The following is an 18,444-nucleotide window of genomic DNA, read 5'->3' as shown; positions in this document are numbered from 1 at the left end:
CTGGGATACAATGTAACCAGTGAGATGTATCCAGTATTAAGTGGAAGCCTCTGTGTCAGGTGTCACATATTATAACATCCTCCGGATTAATCACTTTTCATCGGATCCATTAAAGTGTCCGGTTCTGATTTTCCACTATTTGATTTTCGGGCCATGAGGCGTAAAAACCACAAAGCAAACGGGAACTCCCTGCCCCGTCCTCAGACACTTTCCTGCCCCGCGTCCAGGCGGCTGCACAGTCCGGAGCTGCCGTCCGCAGGATGCACAGGATGCTGCGCTGGATCAGGGTGCTTATACTTCTGGGGTGCTGCGCATTCACCTCCAGCACCCCCCCCCAGGAGAACGCTATCACTAACGCAATTGACAATTGTAACCAAAAGATGAACACAGATTTTGACTTAAAATTTTTGGATCTTCCAACAAAGTATCCACAGGTAATGACACAATATAACCCAGCGTCCAGGAGGGGACGGGGGATTTTTTGGATGTGAATGTGGCAATATTTGGGTGAGGACAGGGGGATTCAGCACAGATAAGTCTCCCGGATCTGCTCCTATTTATTGTAGCGGAGATGTAGCCAAGTGACTAATTCCTAATCCCCTGAGTTACAAAGTATCAATATTGGCCAAAAGAAGGATCAGGCCTTAAAGGGAAAGAAAACATTCTGAGACATTGTAATAATAAAAGAAGTTCATTCTTTGCTTTTCTCTTTCTTCCTCCACAGAACACAAGAAGGTTCTTTAAATACAGGTCGTATGGGAACCGCCACAGTCCCCTCCTCCGACGCCTCTTCCCATGGCTCTATAAGCCCCCAACATATCAATTTGTGCTGACCACGGCCTGGAAGAAACCCCTCACAGAAACCAGAAGTCCTTACCTGGAGCCGAGGAACACAAGTCACATGGTATGTAATAAGTATCCCCCTGACTCTAACGCCATGTATCAGAAGATGCCCGGGTTATACCAGCTGTACATATATAACTATATACAGGAGATGCCCGGGTTATACCAGCTGTACATATATAACTATATACAGGAGATGCCCGGGTTATATCAGCTGTACATATATAACTATATACAGGAGATGCCCGGGTTATATCGGCTGTACATATATAACTATATACAGAAGATGCCCGGGTTATACCAGCTGTACATATATAACTATATACAGAAGATGCCCAGGTTATAGCAGCTGTACATATATAATTATATACAGGAGATGCTCGGGTTATACCAGCTGTACATATATAATTACGTACGGGAGATGCCCAGGTTATACCAGCTGTACATATATAACTATATATAGGAGATGCCCGGGTTATACCAGCTGTACATATATAACTATATACAGGAGATGCCCGGGTTATATCGATTGTACATATATAACTATATACAGGAGATGCCCGGGTTATACCAGCTGTACATATATAACTATATACAGAAGATGCCCAGGTTATACCAGCTGTACATATATAATTATATACAGGAGATGCTCAGGTTATACCAGCTGTATATATATAATTATAAACAGGAGATGCCCAGGTTATACCAGCTGTACATATATAATTATAAACAGGAGATGCTCAGGTTATACCAGCTGTATATATATAATTATATACAGGAGATGACCTGGTTATACCAGCTGTACATATATAACTATATATAGGAGATGCCCAGGTTATACCAGCTGTACATATATAATTATATACAGAAGATGCCCGGGTTATACCAGCTGTACATATATAATTATATACAGGAGATGCTCAGGTTACACCAGCTGTACATATATAATTATATACAGGAGATGCCCAGGTTATACCAGCTGTACATATATAATTATATACAGAAGATGCCCGGGTTATACCAGCTGTACATATATAATTACGTACGGGAGATGCCCAGGTTATACCAGCTGTACATATATAATTATATACAGGAGATGCTCAGGTTATACCAGCTGTACATATATAATTATATACAGGAGATGCCCAGGTTATACCAGCTGTACATATATAATTATATACAGGAGATGCTCAGGTTATACCAGCTGTACATATATAACTATATACAGGAGATGCTTAGGTTATACCAGCTGTACATATATAATTATATACAGGAGCTGCTCAGGTTATACCAGCTGTACATATATAACTATATACAGAGTATGCCCAGGTTATACCAGCTGTACATATATAATTATATACAGGTGATACCAGGTTATACCAGCTGTACATATATAACTATATATAGGAGATGCCCAGGTTATACCAGCTGTACATATATAACTATATACAGAAGATGCCCAGGTTATACCAGCTGTACATATATAATTATATACAGGAGCTGCTCAGGTTATACCAGCTGTACATATATAACTATATATAGGAGATGCCCAGGTTATACCAGCTGTACATATATACTTATATACCGGAGATGCCCAGGTTATACCAGCTGTACATATATAGTTATATACAGGTGATACCCAGGTTATACCAGCTGTATATATATAACTATATATAGGAGATGCCCAGGTTATACCAGCTGTACATATATAATTATATACAGGAGATGCTCAGTTTATACCAGCTATACATATATAACAATATACAGAAGATGCCCGGGTTATACCAGCTGTACATATATAATTATATACAGGAGCTGCTCAGGTTATACCAGCTGTACATATATAACTATATATAGGAGATGCCCAGGTTATACCAGCTGTACATATATAATTATATACAGAAGATGCCCAGGTTATACCAGCTGTACATATATAATTACATACGGGAGATGCCCAGGTTATACCAGCTGTACATATATAATTATATACAGAAGATGCTCAGGTTATACCAGCTGTACATATATAATTATATACAGGAGATGCCCAGGTTATACCAGCTGTACATATATAATTATATACAGGAGATGCTCAGGTTATACCAGCTGTACATATATAACTATATACAGGAGATGCTTAGGTTATACCAGCTGTACATATATAATTATATACAGGAGATGCTCAGGTTATACCAGTTGTACATATATAACTACATACAGAAGATGCCCGGGTTATACCAGCTGTACATATATAATTATATACAGGAGCTGCTCAGGTTATACCAGCTGTACATATATAACTATATACAGAGTATGCCCAGGTTATACCAGCTGTACATATATAATTATATACAGGTGATACCAGGTTATACCAGCTGTACATATATAACTATATATAGGAGATGCCCAGGTTATACCAGCTGTACATATATAATTATATACAGGAGATGCTCAGGTTATACCAGCTGTACATATATAACTATATACAGAAGATGCCCAGGTTATACCAGCTGTACATATATAATTATATACAGGAGCTGCTCAGGTTATACCAGCTGTACATATATAACTATATATAGGAGATGCCCAGGTTATACCAGCTGTACATATATAATTATATACAGAAGATGCCCAGGATATACCAGCTGTACATATATAATTACATACGGGAGATGCCCAGGTTATACCAGCTGTACATATATAATTATATACAGAAGATGCCGGGTTATACCAGCTGTACATATATAATTACGTACGGGAGATGCCCAGGTTATACCAGCTGTACATATATACTTATATACCGGAGATGCCCAGGTTATACCAGCTGTACATATATAATTATATACAGGTGATACCCAGGTTATACCAGCTGTACATATATAACTATATATAGGAGATGCCCAGGTTATACCAGCTGGACATATATAATTATATACAGGAGATGCTCAGGTTATACCAGCTGTACATATATAACTATATATAGGAGATGCCCAGGTTATACCAGCTGTACATATATACTTATATACCGGAGATGCCCAGGTTATACCAGCTGTACATATATAACTATATATAGGAGATGCTCAGGCTATACCAGCTGTACATATATAATTATATACAGGAGATGCCCGGGTTATACCAGCTGTACATATATAATTACGTACGGGAGATGCCCAGGTTATACCAGCTGTACATATATAATTATATACAGGAGATGCTCAGGTTATACCAGCTGTACATATATAATTATATACAGGAGATGCCCAGGTTATACCAGCTGTACATATATAATTATATACAGGAGATGCTCAGGTTATACCAGCTGTACATATATAACTATATACAGGAGATGCTTAGGTTATACCAGCTGTACATATATAATTATATACAGGAGATGCTCAGGTTATACCAGTTGTACATATATAACTACATACAGAAGATGCCCGGGTTATACCAGCTGTACATATATAATTATATACAGGAGCTGCTCAGGTTATACCAGCTGTACATATATAACTATATACAGAGTATGCCCAGGTTATACCAGCTGTACATATATAATTATATACAGGTGATACCAGGTTATACCAGCTGTACATATATAACTATATATAGGAGATGCCCAGGTTATACCAGCTGTACATATATAACTATATACAGAAGATGCCCAGGTTATACCAGCTGTACATATATAATTATATACAGGAGCTGCTCAGGTTATACCAGCTGTACATATATAACTATATATAGGAGATGCCCAGGTTATACCAGCTGTACATATATACTTATATACCGGAGATGCCCAGGTTATACCAGCTGTACATATATAGTTATATACAGGTGATACCCAGGTTATACCAGCTGTACATATATAACTATATATAGGAGATGCCCAGGTTATACCAGCTGTACATATATAATTATATACAGGAGATGCTCAGTTTATACCAGCTATACATATATAACAATATACAGAAGATGCCCGGGTTATACCAGCTGTACATATATAATTATATACAGGAGCTGCTCAGGTTATACCAGCTGTACATATATAACTATATATAGGAGATGCCCAGGTTATACCAGCTGTACATATATAATTATATACAGAAGATGCCCAGGTTATACCAGCTGTACATATATAATTACATACGGGAGATGCCCAGGTTATACCAGCTGTACATATATAATTATATACAGAAGATGCTCAGGTTATACCAGCTGTACATATATAATTATATACAGGAGATGCCCAGGTTATACCAGCTGTACATATATAATTATATACAGGAGATGCTCAGGTTATACCAGCTGTACATATATAACTATATACAGGAGATGCTTAGGTTATACCAGCTGTACATATATAATTATATACAGGAGATGCTCAGGTTATACCAGTTGTACATATATAACTACATACAGAAGATGCCCGGGTTATACCAGCTGTACATATATAATTATATACAGGAGCTGCTCAGGTTATACCAGCTGTACATATATAACTATATACAGAGTATGCCCGGGTTATACCAGCTGTACATATATAATTATATACAGGTGATACCAGGTTATACCAGCTGTACATATATAACTATATATAGGAGATGCCCAGGTTATACCAGCTGTACATATATAATTATATACAGGAGATGCTCAGGTTATACCAGCTGTACATATATAACTATATACAGAAGATGCCCAGGTTATACCAGCTGTACATATATAATTATATACAGGAGCTGCTCAGGTTATACCAGCTGTACATATATAACTATATATAGGAGATGCCCAGGTTATACCAGCTGTACATATATAATTATATACAGAAGATGCCCAGGATATACCAGCTGTACATATATAATTACATACGGGAGATGCCCAGGTTATACCAGCTGTACATATATAATTATATACAGAAGATGCCGGGTTATACCAGCTGTACATATATAATTACGTATGGGAGATGCCCAGGTTATACCAGCTGTACATATATACTTATATACCGGAGATGCCCAGGTTATACCAGCTGTACATATATAATTATATACAGGTGATACCCAGGTTATACCAGCTGTACATATATAACTATATATAGGAGATGCCCAGGTTATACCAGCTGTACATATATAATTATATACAGGAGATGCTCAGGTTATACCAGCTGTACATATATAACTATATATAGGAGATGCCCAGGTTATACCAGCTGTACATATATACTTATATACCGGAGATGCCCAGGTTATACCAGCTGTACATATATAACTATATATAGGAGATGCTCAGGCTATACCAGCTGTACATATATAATTATAAACAGGAGATGCCCAGGTTACACCAGCTGTACATATATAAATATATACAGAAGATGCCCGGGTTATACCAGCTGTACATATATAATTATATACAGGAGCTGCTCAGGTTATACCAGCTGTACATATATAACTATATATAGGAGATGCCCAGGTTATACCAGCTGTACATATATACTTATATACCGGAGATGCCCAGGTTATACCAGCTGTACATATATAACTATATATAGGAGATGCTCAGGCTATACCAGCTGTACATATATAATTATATACAGGAGATGCTCAGGTTATACCAGCTGTACATATATAACTATATACAGAAGATGCCCGGGTTATACCAGCTGTACATATATAACTATATATAGGAGATGCCCGGGTTATACCAGCTGTACATATATAACTATATACAGGAGATGCCCGGATTTTATCGACTGTACATATATAACTATATACAGGAGCTGCTCAGGTTATACCAGCTGTACATATATAACTATATACAGAGTATGCCCAGGTTATACCAGCTGTACATATATAATTATATACAGGTGATACCAGGTTATACCAGCTGTACATATATAACTATATATAGGAGATGCCCAGGTTATACCAGCTGTACATATATAATTATATACAGGAGATGCTCAGGTTATACCAGCTGTACATATATAACTATATACAGAAGATGCCCAGGTTATACCAGCTGTACATATATAATTATATACAGGAGCTGCTCAGGTTATACCAGCTGTACATATATAACTATATATAGGAGATGCCCAGGTTATACCAGCTGTACATATATACTTATATACCGGAGATGCCCAGGTTATACCAGCTGTACATATATAGTTATATACAGGTGATACCCAGGTTATACCAGCTGTACATATATAACTATATATAGGAGATGCCCAGGTTATACCAGCTGTACATATATAATTATATACAGGAGATGCTCAGTTTATACCAGCTATACATATATAACAATATACAGAAGATGCCCGGGTTATACCAGCTGTACATATATAATTATATACAGGAGCTGCTCAGGTTATACCAGCTGTACATATATAACTATATATAGGAGATGCCCAGGTTATACCAGCTGTACATATATAATTATATACAGAAGATGCCCAGGTTATACCAGCTGTACATATATAATTACATACGGGAGATGCCCAGGTTATACCAGCTGTACATATATAATTATATACAGAAGATGCCCGGGTTATACCAGCTGTACATATATAATTACGTACGGGAGATGCCCAGGTTATACCAGCTGTACATATATACTTATATACCGGAGATGCCCAGGTTATACCAGCTGTACATATATAATTATATACAGGTGATACCCAGGTTATACCAGCTGTACATATATAACTATATATAGGAGATGCCCAGGTTATACCAGCTGTACATATATAATTATATACAGGAGATGCTCAGGTTATACCAGCTGTACATATATAAATATATACAGAAGATGCCCGGGTTATACCAGCTGTACATATATAATTATATACAGGAGCTGCTCAGGTTATACCAGCTGTACATATATAACTATATATAGGAGATGCCCAGGTTATACCAGCTGTACATATATACTTATATACCGGAGATGCCCAGGTTATACCAGCTGTACATATATAATTATATACAGGAGATGCCCAGGTTATACCAGCTGTACATATATAACTATATATAGGAGATGCTCAGGCTATACCAGCTGTACATATATAACTATATACAGAGTATGCCCAGGTTATACCAGCTGTACATATATAACTATATACAGGAGATGCTCAGGCTATACCAGCTGTACATACATAATTATATACAGGTGATACCCAGGTTATACCAGCTGTACATATATAAGTATATACAGGTGATACCCAGGTTATACCAGCTGTACATATATAAGTATATATAGGACATGCCCAGGTTATACCAGCTGTACATATATAACTATATACAGGAGATGCTCAGGTTATACCAGCTGTACATATATAATTATACACAGGAGATGCCCAGGTTATACCAGCTGTACATATATAATTATATACAGGTGATACCCAGGTTATACCAGCTGTACATATATAACTATATATAGGAGATGCTCAGGTTATACCAGCTGTACATATATAACTATATACAGGAGGTGCCCTGGTTATACCAGCTGTACATATATAATTATATACAGGAGACGCCCACGTTATACCAGCTGTACATATATAATTATATTCAGGAGGTGCCCAGGTTATACCAGCTGTACATATATAATTATACACAGGAGATGCCCAGGTTATACCAGCTGCATATATATAATTATATACAGGAGATGCCCAGGTTATACCAGCTGTACATATATAACTATATACAGGAGATGCTCAGGTTATACCAGCTGTACATATATAATTATATACAGGTGATACCCAGGTTATACCAGCTGTACATATATAACTATATATAGGAGATGCCCAGGTTATACCAGCTGTACATATATAATTATATACAGGAGATGCTCAGGTTATACCAGCTGTACATATATAATTATATACAGGAGATGCCCAGGTTATACCAGCTGTACATATATAACTATATATAGGAGATGCTCAGGCTATACCAGCTGTACATATATAACTATATACAGAGTATGCCCAGGTTATACCAGCTGTACATATATAACTATATACAGGAGATGCTCAGGCTATACCAGCTGTACATACATAATTATATACAGGTGATACCCAGGTTATACCAGCTGTACATATATAAGTATATACAGGTGATACCCAGGTTATACCAGCTGTACATATATAAGTATATATAGGAGATGCCCAGGTTATACCAGCTGTACATATATAACTATATACAGGAGATGCTCAGGTTATACCAGCTGTACATATATAATTATACACAGGAGATGCCCAGGTTATACCAGCTGTACATATATAATTATATACAGGTGATACCCAGGTTATACCAGCTGTACATATATAACTATATATAGGAGATGCTCAGGTTATACCAGCTGTACATATATAACTATATACAGGAGGTGCCCTGGTTATACCAGCTGTACATATATAATTATATACAGGAGACGCCCACGTTATAAAAGCTGTACATATATAATTATATTCAGGAGGTGCCCAGGTTATACCAGCTGTACATATATAATTATACACAGGAGATGCCCAGGTTATACCAGCTGCATATATATAATTATATACAGGAGATGCCCAGGTTATACCAGCTGTACATATATAACTATATACAGGAGATGCTCAGGTTATACCAGCTGTACATATATAATTATATACAGGAGATGCTCAGGTTATACCAGCTGTACATATATAACTATATATAGGAGATGCTCAGGTTATACCAGCTGTACATATATAACTATATACAGAAGATGCCCAGGTTATACCAGCTGCACATATATAATTATATACCAGCTGTATATATATAACTATATACAGGAGATGCCCAGGTTATACCAGCTGTACATATATAATTATATACAGGAGATGCCCAGGTCATACCAGCCGTATATATATAATTATATACAGAGGATGCCCAGGTTATACCGTCTGTACATAAATAATTATATATAGGAGATTCCCAGGTCATACCAACCGTACATATCTAATTATATACAGAGAATGCCCAGGTTATACCAGCTGCACATATATAATTATATACCAGCTGTACATATATAATTATATACAGGAGATACCCAGGTCATACCAGCTGTACATATATAATTATATACAGAGGATGCCCAGGTTATACCAGCTGTACATGTATAATTATATACAGGAGATGCCCGGGTTATACCAGCTGTACATATCTAATTATATACAGAGGATGCCCAGATTATACCAGCTGCACATATATAATTATATACCAGCAGTACATATATAATTATATACAGGAGATGCCCAGGTTATACCAGCTGCACATATATAATTATATACAGGAGATACCCAGGTTATACCAGCTGCACATATATAATTATATACAGGAGATGCCCAGGTTATACCAGTTGTACATATATAATTATGTACAGAAGATGCCCAGATTATACCAGCTGCACATATATAATTATATACCAGCTGTACATATATAATTATATACAGGAGATGCCCAGGTTATACCAGCTGTACATATATAATTATATACAGGAGATACCCAGGTTATACCAGCTGTACACGTATAATTATATACAGAGGATGCCCGGGTTATACCAGCTGTACATGTATAATTATATACAGGAGATGCCCGGGTTATACCAGCTGTACATATATAATTATATACAGAAGATGCCCGGGTTATACCAGCTGTATATATATAATTACGTACGGGAGATGCCCAGGTTATACCAGCTGTACATATATAATTATATACAGAAGATGCCCGGGTTATACCAGCTGTACATAAATAATTACGTACGGGAGATGCCCAGGTTATACCAGCTGTACATATATAATTATATACAGGAGATGCTCAGGTTATACCAGCTGTACATATATAATTATATACAGGAGATGCCCAGGTTATACCAGCTGTACATATATAATTATATACAGGAGATGCTCAGGTTATACCAGCTGTACATATATAACTATATACAGGAGATGCTCAGGTTATACCAGCTGTACATATATAATTATATACAGGAGATGCTCAGGTTATACCAGTTGTACATATATAACTATATACAGAAGATGCCCGGGTTATACCAGCTGTACATATATAATTATATATAGGAGCTGCTCAGGTTATACCAGCTGTACATATATAACTATATATAGGAGATGCCCAGGTTATACCAGCTGTACATATATACTTATATACCGGAGATGCCCAGGTTATACCAGCTGTACATATATAATTATATACAGGTGATACCCAGGTTATACCAGCTGTACATATATAATTATATACAGGTGATACCCAGGTTATACCAGCTGTACATATATAACTATATATAGGAGATGCCCAGGTTATACCAGCTGTACATATATAATTATATACAGGAGATGCTCAGGTTATACCAGCTGTACATATATAACTATATACAGAAGATGCCCGGGTTATACCAGCTGTACATATATAATTATATACAGGAGCTGCTCAGGTTATACCAGCTGTACATATATAACTATATATAGGAGATGCCCAGGTTATACCAGCTGTACATATATACTTATATACCGGAGATGCCCAGGTTATACCAGCTGTACATATATAATTATATACAGGTGATACCCAGGTTATACCAGCTGTACATATATAATTATATACAGGAGATGCTCAGGTTATACCAGCTGTACATATATAACTATATACAGAAGATGCCCGGGTTATACCAGCTGTACATATATAATTATATACAGGAGCTGCTCAGCTTATACCAGCTGTACATATATAACTATATATAGGAGATGCCCAGGTTATACCAGCTGTACATATATACCGGAGATGCCCAGGTTATACCAGCTGTACATATATACTTATACACAGGAGATGCCCAGGTTATACCAGCTGTACATATATAATTATATACAGGTGATACACAGGTTATACCAGCTGTACAGATATAACTATATACAGGTGATGCCCAGGTTATACCAGCTGTACATATATAACTATATATAGGAGATGCCCAGGTTATACCAGCTGTACATATATAATTATACACAGGTTATACCAGCTGTACATATATAATTATATACAGGTGATACCCAGGTTATACCAGCTGTACATATATAACTATATATAGGAGATGCTCAGGTTACACCAGCTGTACATATATAACTATATACAGGAGGTGCCCAGGTTATACCAGCTGTACATATATAATTATATACAAGAGACGCCCAGGTTATACCAGCTGTACATATATAATTATATACAGGAGGTGCACAGGTTATACCAGCTGTACATATATAATTATACACAGGAGATGCCCAGGTTATACCAGCTGCATATATATAATTATATACAGGAGATGCCCAGGTTACACCAGCTGTACATATATAATTATATACAGGAGATGCTCAGGTTATACCAGCTGTACATATATAATTATTATATACAGGAGATGCTCAGGTTATACCAGCTGTACATATATAACTATATATAGGAGATGCTCAGGTTATACCAGCTGTACATATATAACTATATACAGAAGATGCCCAGGTTATACCAGCTGCACATATATAATTATATACCAGCTGTATATATATATAACTATATACAGGAGATGCCCAGGTTATACCAGCTGTACATATATAATTATATACAGGAGATGCCCAGGTCATACCAGCCTTATATATATAATTATATACAGAGGATGCCCAGGTTATACCGTCTATACATAAATAATTATATATAGGAGATTCCCAGGTTGTACCAACCGTACATATCTAATTATATACAGAGGATGCCCAGGTTATACCAGCTGTACATGTATAATTATATACAGGAGATGCCTGGGTTATACCAGCTGTACATATCTAACTATATACAGAGGATGCCCAGGTTATACCAGCTGCACATATATAATTATATACCAGCAGTACATATATAATTATATACAGGAGAAACCCAGGTTATACCAGCTGTACATATATAATTATATACAGAGGATGCCCAGGTTATACCAGCTGTACATGTATAATTATATACAGGAGATGCCCGGGTTATACCAGCTGTACATATATAATTATATACAGAAGATGCACGGGTTATACCAGCTGTATATATATAATTACGTACGGGAGATGCCCAGGTTATACCAGCTGTACATATATAATTATATACAGAAGATGCCTGGGTTATACCAGCTGTACATATAAATTACGTACGGGAGATGCCCAGGTTATACCAGCTGTACATATATAATTATATACAGGAGATGCTCAGGTTATACCAGCTGTACATATATAATTATATACAGGAGATGCCCAGGTTATACCAGCTGTACATATATAACTATATACAGGAGATGCTCAGGTTATACCAGCTGTACATATATAATTATATACAGGAGATGCTCAGGTTATACCAGTTGTACATATATAACTATATACAGAAGATGCCCGGGTTATACCAGCTGAACATATATAATTATATATAGGAGCTGCTCAGGTTATACCAGCTGTACATATATAACTATATATAGGAGATGCCCAGGTTATACCAGCTTTACATATATACTTATATACCGGAGATGCCCAGGTTATACCAGCTGTACATATATAATTATATACAGGTGATACCCAGGTTATACCAGCTGTACATATATAACTATATATAGGAGATGCCCAGGTTATACCAGCTGTACATATATAATTATATACAGGAGATGCTCAGGTTATACCAGCTGTACATATATAACTATATACAGAAGATGCCCGGGTTATACCAGCTGTACATATATAATTATATACAGGAGCTGCTCAGGTTATACCAGCTGTACATATATAACTATATATAGGAGATGCCCAGGTTATACCAGCTGTACATATATACTTATATACCGGAGATGCCCAGGTTATACCAGCTGTACATATATAATTATATACAGGTGATACCCAGGTTATACCAGCTGTACATATATAATTATATACAGGAGATGCCCAGGTTATACCAGCTGTACATATATACCGGAGATGCCCAGGTTATACCAGCTGTACATATATACTTATACACAGGAGATGCCCAGGTTATACCAGCTGTACATATATAATCATATACAGGTGATACACAGGTTATACCAGCTGTACAGATATAACTATATACAGGTGATGCCCGGGTTATACCAGCTGTACATATATAACTATATATAGGAGATGCCCAGGTTATACCAGCTGTACATATATAATTATATACAGGTGATGCCCAGGTTATACCAGCTGTACATATATAACTATATATAGGAGATGCCCAGGTTATACCAGCTGTACATATATAACTATATACAGGAGATGCTCAGGTTATACCAGCTGTACATATATAATTATACACAGGTTATACCAGCTGTACATATATAATTATATACAGGTGATACCCAGGTTATACCAGCTGTACATATATAACTATATATAGGAGATGCTCAGGTTATACCAGCTGTACATATATAACTATATATAGGAGATGCCCAGGTTATACCAGCTGTACATATATAACTATATACAGGAGGTGCCCAGGTTATACCAGCTGTACATATATAATTATATACAGGAGACGCCCAGGTTATACCAGCTGTACATATATAATTATATACAGGAGGTGCACAGGTTATACCAGCTGTACATATATAATTATACACAGGAGATGCCCAGGTTATACCAGCTGCATATATATAATTATATACAGGAGATGCCCAGGTTACACCAGCTGTACATATATAACTATATACAGGAGATGCTCAGGTTATACCAGCTGTACATATATAATTATTATATACAGGAGATGCTCAGGTTATACCAGCTGTACATATATAACTATATATAGGAGATGCTCAGGTTATACCAGCTGTACATATATAACTATATACAGAAGATGCCCAGGTTATACCAGCTGCACATATATAATTATATACCAGCTGTATATATATAACTATATACAGGAGATGCCCAGGTTATACCAGCTGTACATATATAATTATATACAGGAGATGCCCAGGTCATACCAGCCGTATATATATATAATTATATACAGAGGATGCCCAGGTTATACCGTCTGTACATAAATAATTATATATAGGAGATTCCCAGGTTATACCAACCGTACATATCTAATTATATACAGAGGATGCCCAGGTTATACCAGTTGCACATATATAATTATATACCAGCTGTACATATATAATTATATACAGGAGAAACCCAGGTTATACCAGCTGTACATATATAATTATATACAGAGGATGCCCAGGTTATACCAGCTGTACATGTATAATTATATACAGGAGATGCCTGGGTTATACCAGCTGTACATATATAATTATATACCAGCAGTACATATATAATTATATACAGGAGATGCCCAGGTTATACCAGCTGCACATATATAATTATATACAGGAGATACCCAGGTTATACCAGCTGCACATATATAATTATATACAGGAGATTCCCAGGTTATACCAGCTGTACATATATAATTATGTACAGAAGATGCCCAGGTTATACCAGCTGTACATATATAATTATGTACAGAAGATGCCCAGGTTATACCAGCTGCACATATATAATTATATACCAGCTGTACATATATAATTATATACAGGAGATGCCCGGGTTATACCAGCTGTACATGTATAATTATATACAGGAGATGCCCGGGTTATACCAGCTGTACATGTATAATTATATACAGGAGATGCCCGGGTTATACCAGCTGTACATACGTAATTATATACAGAAGATGCCCGGGTTATACCAGCTGCACATATATAATTATATACAGGAGATGCCCAGGTTATACCAGCTGCACATATAGAATTATATACAGGAGATGCCCAGGTTATACCAGCTGCACATATATAATTATATACAGGAGATACCCAGGTTATACCAGCTGCACATATATAATTATATACAGGAGATGCCCAGGTTATACCAGCTGCACATATATAATTATATACAGAGGATGCCCAGGTTATACCAGCCTGCAGCACATTACCTTGTACACAATGATACAGTATATTCTACTAGACGTCTGTAAGACACAATCTCAGACTTCCTCTGTTTCTTCCCGCAGGTCGTCAGGACGTGTTCTGGATTCTTGACCGACCAAAAGCCGATGAAGTGGATCCTCACTTGTTACAATGTCACTCACGAGGTGCCGCCGCGTCACATTGTATCGTTTCTCCGCCGCGTCACATTGTATCGCTTCTCCACCGCGTCACATTGTATCGCTTCTCCGCCGCGTCACATTGTATCGCTTCTCCGCCGCGTCACATTGTATCGCTTCTCTGTCGCGTCACATTGTATCGCTTCTCCGCCGCGTCACATTGTATCGCTTCTCCGCCGCGTCACATTGTATCGCTTCTCTGCCGCGTCACATCGTATCGTTTCTCCGCCGCGTCACACTATCGCTTCTCTGCCGCGTCACATCGTATCGTTTCTCTGCCCCGTCACATCGTATCGTTTCTCTGCCCCGTCACATCGTATCGCTTCTCTGCCCCGTCACATCGTATCGTTTCTCCGCCGCGTCACATCGTATCGTTTCTCCGCCGCGTCACATCGTATCGTTTCTCCGCCGCGTCACATCGTATCGTTTCTCCGTCGCGTCACATCGTATCGTTTCTCTGCCCCGTCACATTGTATCGTTTCTCTGCCCCGTCACATTGTATCGTTTCTCTGCCCCGTCACATTGTATCGTTTCTCTGTCGCGTCACATTGTATCGTTTCTCTGCCCCGTCACATCGTATCGCTTCTCTGCCCCGTCACATTGTATCGTTTCTTCGCTGCGTCACATTGTATCGTTTCTCTGTCGCGTCACATTGTATCGTTTCTCTGCTGCGGCTTTTATGTGAAATGTTTTATTATTTCTTTGTGTTATATAAATAATCCACATATAGAGGGAAACATTACAGATAATGATGGGACTGGACGTCCCCGACCCCTCAGTCAGTTGTCCGCCTCCTCGGCCGGTGTTTGGCCGCCGCGTCCTATCGGTGGTTCGCTCGGACATGGTTACTGAACACTGGAGACGGAGCAGTAACTCTCCTCTATCAGCACAAATGTCCGAGAGATGAAGCAAAGCGCAGGTCCTTGTCTGACAGCAGGACGCGGCTCCTGTCCTCAGATACAGAGATCCCACCGCCCGAGCATTTATAGAGGGTCTCTCTCTGGAGGGCCAGTCCTGCATCACACAGACAAGCCATTGATGTGAAGAGACACCATGTACTACCTCATATCCCCTATGGGGGCGCTACAGAGAGATGAAACACATGCAGCTGAATGTGAAGGGCCCCTTATAAATAGTAGGGATTGTCCACATGGAGCCCCCTGGAGTCTGATGTTTCCTATTTCTCTTCTGGTTTAGGGGCCAGCTGGGTTGAAGTCTGTGGAGGTGACCCCGATCACAACCACCGAAGCCAGCGAAGCGGAGGAGGGCTCAGGCCCCGAGCAGGATGAGGCGCCCCCAGAGGACGAGCACTGGGACCTCTCCCGATGTCTGGGCTGTATATTTGGAATGTTAAATAAACCAATGAACCAGTAATGATGGTGGTGGAGCATTATGGGTCATGGGGAAGGGGCGATCCCTTTTATTGCAGGCCGCAGCTAATGATTGACATGATGGCCATGACCACCATGTAGGCACCTGCATAGGCTCCGCATTATGCTGCACACACTTGTTTTACGGCTTTCATTATCAATGTAGGATGGTCCGGGGACCCCCAGTCATAGGGGCCAAAAAGTGAGGAAGTTGAATTAGGTTATTTTATTTTTTTTACAGTAAATTTAATCAGCACAAGAGACAAATGAAATCTGCCAAAAAAAAAAACACTGGAAAAACGCAGCAAAATCTCAGGAAAACCGGCTTTTTTTGAGGCAGTAACTTCACTGCCAAGACAGCAGGTTTTGCTGCAATGCTCGCACAATGTACCGCCATACAGTGCACCCCATATTTTCTTTCACAGTTTCTTATTCTTGCTTCCCTATAAGACGTCCTTCTGGACCGGGGTGATGAGCAGCCATGATGGGGGGCTAAGTAGGTAATGGCCCCCAGCTCTTCACCTGCAAGCTTCGTCTCTCGTTCACGGCCCCGTTCATGGTGGTAGATCCTTCATAGGGCCCATAGCACTTAGATGTTGCAGTGATTTGGATACAATGTTTCATCTGCTGTGATACATTATTACAGCACATTGATTCCCCAGTTCTGTAGATGAGGGGGATACACACAGGATAACAGGGGCGTAACTACAATAGGTGCAGGGGCTGCCATCACACCCGGGCCCTAAAACTCCCTTTGGCCTACATGAAAAGACCAATATTATTAATAACTTGCAATAATTGGGGGCTACATGAACTTCAAGTTACACCACTGAAGACACATATATAAATGACAGAACGGGATACACGGCAGTGAGGGCGACGTTGTAACCGTTCTCCACTCTTATACACGGGCAGCAGCTGCCATCGCTGTCTGTATGTACGGTGCCCCCGGCGGCTGTCACTCATCCGGCCACACAGGCTTATGTCCTGAGCTTTTACTACTATATCAATATCTCAGATATATCTTCCAAGAACCA

At 38.3% G+C, this 18,444-nt stretch overlaps 1 protein-coding gene across 1 annotated transcript; it reads left to right on the top strand.

The window, feature by feature from the left end:
• Positions 1-171: 171 nt before the first annotated feature.
• LOC141264142 (uncharacterized) lies at positions 172-17,411 on the top strand. Its single transcript, XM_073676451.1, has 4 exons — positions 172-434; positions 725-904; positions 15,945-16,025; positions 17,235-17,411. The coding sequence occupies exons 1-4, from the start codon at positions 261-263 to the stop codon at positions 17,409-17,411; spliced, it is 612 nt and encodes a 203-aa protein (XP_073532552.1). The 5' UTR covers positions 172-260.
• The last annotated feature ends 1,033 nt before the right edge of the window (positions 17,412-18,444 follow it).

The sequence above is a fragment of the Phyllobates terribilis genome, unplaced genomic scaffold, assembly GCF_046119375.1.
Source record: "Phyllobates terribilis strain yellow unplaced genomic scaffold, ASM4611937v1 Scaffold_4__5_contigs__length_816908805, whole genome shotgun sequence".
Lineage (NCBI taxonomy): Eukaryota > Metazoa > Chordata > Amphibia > Anura > Dendrobatidae > Phyllobates > Phyllobates terribilis.
This window is presented reverse-complemented; position numbering and strand designations above follow the sequence as displayed.